The sequence below is a fragment of the Girardinichthys multiradiatus genome, chromosome 23 (assembly GCF_021462225.1).
Source record: "Girardinichthys multiradiatus isolate DD_20200921_A chromosome 23, DD_fGirMul_XY1, whole genome shotgun sequence".
Taxonomy (NCBI): domain Eukaryota; kingdom Metazoa; phylum Chordata; class Actinopteri; order Cyprinodontiformes; family Goodeidae; genus Girardinichthys; species Girardinichthys multiradiatus.
In genome coordinates this window covers 40,141,464-40,147,463 of record NC_061815.1, presented here as the reverse complement: position 1 = coordinate 40,147,463, position 6,000 = coordinate 40,141,464, and the positions used below count along the sequence as shown (strand labels likewise).

Genomic DNA, 6,000 nt, shown 5'->3' with positions numbered 1-6,000 from the left:
GCAGTTTTGTTTTATGTCATTATAAATTTGCAAGCATGCATGCATGTCTTTGTGCATGTGTGGAACAATGTGAGGTTAAAGCATTGCTATTTTTATCTGGCTGAAATATTGCAATCAGCAGCCAAAAACAGGTGATTCAGAGTTATTTTGCAACATGGGTGGACACAGTCAGGATATGACAGAATGTGAGTCAGGAGTTTGCTACCGAATGAATCAAACATGCTCTGGGGCTTTGCTTTAAACTGGCTGAGGACGGGTGCAGCTCTGCTGGAAAGGTCAAAGCAGGTCACAGGCCATGGACACAGTGGGAACACAATCCAGTGACATTTACACTCTCTCTAACCCTTGCTCTCTATACAGTAGCTTGTGCACATGTCCAGCTTGTGAGGCAGAACTCTGCACTACTTCAGTATTTATGTTGCTCTGTCTGGACATTTTTTGCTTTTATGGCCCTTGTTATTTGTTAACTTTGATTTAGCATAACTGTGCTCTTTCAGTCCAGAGATCAAAGAAAGTATGCTGACCATTTCAGGCAAAGACACTTCACAACACATGACAGTGTGTCCTTAAAACTCATGGAAGAGGATTTGGGCATGCCAAGAAAGTTAAAACAGGGTCAAGTTTCTTCTTCTAAAAATATCCATACAGATCTTGCAACCTTCAAACTACAGGTCTGTTTCCTCTAACACCACTGAGAGGCACAGACCTGCTCAACCTGGAGATGTCACATCAGCCCTAAAAAATATTTAACTGGGATAAGACTATTCTTATGGATAAAAGCTGAAACGTTGCTGTGATTCATGTTTTCACTTCAAGATTGAAGCTCTGATAACACGACATAGTGGACTTTCCATGCGGTAACATTACTAAATGAAACTGGAGACTTTACCACAAAAGTTGACCTGCAGCTTCTAGACTTCTATGCAGTGTAAAGGTAAGGACTCTACTATGTTGAAACCCTTCAAAATCAAAGGTGGATTTGTAGCTGAAGATACTGTGGAAAAAAGCATTTCATTACACAGACATACAATTATTAGTGGATCTTTAAAAATAGCCAAATACAAGTAATTTTTAATTATAATTTCAGAGTAAAAATGCATAGTCCTCAAAGCTAACTGCCAGACTTTGTTCTAAAATCAACCAAACTCACTTTAGATATAGTTAGTCCCCTGCAGAACACTATGCCATGGTCAGTTTTTGCATTTATTCTGCTATTTAGCTGCAAAACATAATGCAAAATAAAGCTGACCTTCCTAAAATCAAGCTTCTACACACACCTCTGATGACATCACATAAGGCAGAATTGATTGATCCCAGTTCTTTTAAGTGCACTCATTTGTAATACTCGTTTTCCGTCTTTACTCACATGTTTGTAATCCAATTTTTCCTTCATCTTGTTTTCTGTCTACATCGTTTACTGTTTCCAGCTTGATTCATGTGCCTCTTGTGTTTTTTATCACCCAAATGCACACAAAGCAGAATTCCAGTTTTTTTCACCAGAAGGTTTTTTTAAAAACATCGTTTTTTGTGAAATGTCCCAGTGGAAATTCACACTTCCAGCTGTTTGTATTGTTACACCACTGGAAAGAGTACCTCTGCAGTGTTGTAACAGTAAGTTATTATTGCTTTGATGAAGGTCTCCCCGACCGTAAGCTCACATTAAAAGGTGAAATCTTGTACAGAATAAGTGTGCGGAAATCTTCTGTTTGCCTTTGGACTATTTTTGGTTTCCAGCACCTTAAACAAAACATATCCAGGTTGAGCGGTAGTCCTGCTGCATCAGTAAGTTATTTAAAATAAATTATTTAACTGCTATTGCTATGGGATATTAAGATGATAACTTATAGTAAGATACACTTCAGTACAACAAGTGTTTAGTGGCAACTTACCATAAGCTGCAGCAGCAATATAACTAAAAAAAAACCAGAACGTTTGGAAAAACGTTAAATGAAAAAAAGCAAAAGAACAGCTCATTAGAAAAGACAATTTTAATTGAGAACAAATTTATAAACACACAAAGGCATTAAGCATAAGTGCAGGTGTAGGTGGATATGAATAAATACCCTCCATTAGGACTATAAGTGACAAAAGGTCATTGCTAAAGAAGCTGGCTGTTCACAGAGTGCTGTATGCAAGCACATTAATGGAAAGTTCATCCATTCATCTATTGTCTATACCCACTTGTCCTTGTACAGTCGCGGAGGAGCTGGTGCCTATCTCCAGCGGTCATTGGGCCAGAGGCAGAGTACATCCTGGACAGTTGCCAGTCCATCACATGGCAACACACAGGACAAAAAAACACGTACACACACACACCTAAAGACAATTACCCAGACGAGTAACAAATTAACCTCACAGTCATGTTTTTGGAGTACCTGGAGAGAACCCACGCATGAACGGGAAGACAATGCAAACTTCATGAAAGGCTGGGATTCACACCCAAGACCTTCTTGTTGTAAGACAACAGTGCTACCAACTGCTCCACTGTGCAGCCTAATGGAAAGTTTATTGGAAGAAAAAAAGGTAGTGGTAAAGCTTCACCAGTGACTGGAATAATCGCAGCCTTGAAGGGATTGTGAAGCAAAGCCTGTTGAAGAGCTGAGGAAGATTTTCTAAGCCCAGAGTCAGTCCTTCAAGAGCCACAACAAAGACATGTCCAGGACATGGGTTACAACTGTTGGGTTCCTTGTGCAATGCCACTGCTGAAACAGAGACAATGTCAGAAGCCATCTGTTGATTTAGTTTGACTCAGAGCAGCTGTCTAGCAGAAACCTTTGGAGCACTTCATGCTTCACTCTGCTGACAAGCTTTATGGAGATGCTGATTTCATTTTCCAGCACAACCGTGGCCCCTGCCTACAGTACCAAAAACACCAATACCAAGTTTAATGACCCTGTTATCCCTCTGCTGGACTGGCCGGCAAATTTGCCTGACTTGAACCCCACAGAGCATCTATGAAGTATTTTCAAGAGGAAAATTAGGGACACCAGAGCCAACAGTGAAAATAAGCTGAAAGCTGCTATGAAAGTAAAATATTGTTTCTTAACAATTCCCTCTAGAACACACCACACTGATGCAATACTTTACTGCACATCAACAAAACTTTAGTAGGCAGACATTTCTGTATTAAAAATCATTTTTGTTGATCCTTTTAAAATACAGTCTTGAAATACACCACACTGTCTAATTATTTTATATAATACACGAGCTTCACTATTTAAACTAAATTACAGAAAATTATACCTTTTTGATGATGCTCTAATTTACTGAGATGCATCTAATTAGTCCACCTTTTCCAAACTTCAGGCATCTGGCCTTTTAAAGCTTCCTGTACGTCAGTGCTTACAAACCACTATGGATTTGCATACAGTGAACTGGTAACACTATGTTGTGAAACTGAGTTTTTTAAAACTGCCATTGTGTGTTTTTGTTTTATATAAGTCAGGGTCACTGCTTCACATTGTAAGTTATGCCTTTAATAAAGCCCTTGTTTAGAGAATATGCAGCATGGATGTGAATGGGAAAACGCAATGCTCCGCCACTGAGGCGACTGAATGAGAGCAACAGCAAGATGGTGCGCGCCATGCAGCAGCAGCAGCTCAGCCCCCTGCTGTAATTCCTCACCGCATCGACAGCACGGCTCACACACAGGCTGCTTTTATGGATGCAACAGCTCTTTTGCATCCTAGCGGTGATCCTGAGGTCCAAAAACTAATGTCCGCTGCGTGAATCGGCGCTGGAACAGGCGGAGCGCTCTCACTTAGCCTATCCTGTTGATTGTGACCGCTGAGCAGGGGCATAAAAAAAAAAAACGGCAGACGCCAGAAACAAAAAACTGGTGGCAGGAGCTGCGCTGGATGGCATTCCTCTCTGGGTTTGTTAGATGGTGTGCTTCACTGTTTTGACTTCAGAACCTCTTGGGGGGGGGGGAAAGGCTGCGCTCCATTTCGCAGCGTTTTTCCTATTTTTGTTCCTCTGCTCTGGTCCTTTGTCACAGTAGAGTAGGTCGTGATTTTTTGGTACATAACGGGATTCATGGTGGGAGCGCTTCCTTTCATCAATGTGCATTGATGTAGCAGAAAACGTGGAGGAGATAAGGTAGGCAGGACCACTAACAGGCTGCGCTTAGATGCACACAGTTCTGGTTCCGGATGTTTAATGAAACTGTGCTGCTTCTTTTGTCGCGTGACATGTGTGTGTGCAGAGGGCAGCAGGAGTTGGATGTTTTCATTGATACCTAATTGAACTGAATTGGCTTGCATCCCCCCCCACTGTCCTTTGTTAGGCGTCATTTGTCTATCATAAAACGCTGCTGTTCTCTTGTGAAAAATAAAACAATAACGTGGTTCTCATCATTTCTCACCTAACAGAACCCTTATCTCTGAGAAGGATTTCATTGAGGACGGTCAGCAAAAAGGGGGATTTCGATTTTTACCTAAATCGGGAATAATACATCCAAACTGGGATCTATGAGCGGAAAAGTGGCGAAGGCTAAAGAAGACAAGGATGCTTCCAAGGGTAAGAGCCAAGCCTTGCCTTGAACTGACTGCTTTCATCCCTGAATGGGAACATGATCCAATTCCTTTCCCTGCATGCTCAAATTCCCCCTTTGAGGTTGTAAAGCAGCCACTGGATGGGGGACCATTCCCAGCATGATGATTTGGGTTGCAAGAGCGATGCATTTGCTTCTGTAGGCCCACATGCTGCTCAGTGAACAGGTTTTAGATCACATGCTTTAATTACATTCACAAACGTGGACAATTTGGACAATGCGTTCTCTTTTTGACCTGGTTGGCTTCTCATACAATGGAAATCCACATCTAAAGTAACGTTTCCAAAGCTGGAATGATAATTATGTCATCCTTTTGTGTTTCTGGGATCCTGTTGAAAGGTCCCTTTGTGTTTCTCGCTCGCACCGTCATTGCACAAGCGTGAAGTCTCGTTGCCAGAACCTGTGATCTATGATGCATCAATAAAGAACAGATATCTATTTTTGAGAAAATAACAAGAGTACCTTTCCCATGCCACGGAGACAGAGTGGAGACAAGGTTGCCAGAGAAACGTGGAAGGACTAATTAGTGTACCTGTTTCATCCCAGCCGTGGATTTGCGCGACTCTCTTGAGCACCGTTTGTTGCGCCCTTCGTGCTTGTTTTTAAACAATTAAGAAAATCTCGTAAAAATATCTATGTATCTACGGCGATACATAGGACATTTAATTTAGGAGGTTAATCACATGTTTTTCAACAGAAGTACATTTATTTTAAAGAACTTTAAAGCCGCAGTATGCATTATTGTTTTTGTAGTTTTTATTTTAAATACAATTTACCGACCAGAATTTAGATATGCTTATGGAAAATTTGTACATTTGGTTTTCTACAGTGTAATATATTTACATTATACAGAAACATAATTGAATTTCCCTTTGTTACGTTCCAGATCAGCTTTGCTCACAACTAATCAATAACCTAATTGGCTTAAATTGGCAGCGCGGCTACAAGAGATCATGTTACTTGTTGATGTTATTATAAGGGCGATATAATGCTATTAGAAACATACAGCTGAAGCCAAATGTTTACATACACTGTATAAAAAGAATCACTTTTCTCACTGTCTGACGTAATATCAGACTAAACTTGCCTGTTTTAGGTCAGTTGGAAAAACTGAAGTTATTTCTGTCAGCTAGAAGACAGAAAAATGAAAGAAATGTTTTTTCTTACTTTCTTCAGATTGAGAAATTTGCATACACCAAACATAATATGCAATTTTGGAAAACGTAGTTGATCATGTTATGGCTTTGTAAGCTTCTAATTAGTTAATTAACAGAAGTTGAGTTAAGTGGAGGCACACCTGTGGATGTATTAATGGAAAGCACACCTCAAACACACTACTTCCTTGTGGCATATCATGATTTATCCTTTTCTAAACTTTTTAAATAGCTGAAGGAACCCTATTCCTTAGTGCAAACAATTATATGCAAGTTTAAACATCATTATAAATT

General features: G+C 40.2%; 1 protein-coding gene across 3 annotated transcripts in view; it reads left to right on the top strand.

Moving 5' to 3' along the window:
- The first annotated feature begins 602 nt into the window (after positions 1-602).
- The window catches only part of fgf13a (fibroblast growth factor 13a), a 155,195-nt gene continuing 149,797 nt past the window's right edge, over positions 603-6,000 (top strand). Inside the window, exons 1-2 of one of the 3 annotated variants that reach the window (XM_047353967.1) lie at positions 603-934; positions 4,371-4,518. In XM_047353967.1, the coding sequence (XP_047209923.1) occupies positions 4,470-4,518 (49 nt within the window). In that variant the 5' untranslated portion in view covers positions 603-934; positions 4,371-4,469. Of the gene's footprint in view, positions 935-3,496; positions 4,099-4,370; positions 4,519-6,000 lie in introns of those variants that run through there. The other 2 variants (XM_047353970.1, XM_047353966.1) reach the window with 2 other exon arrangements.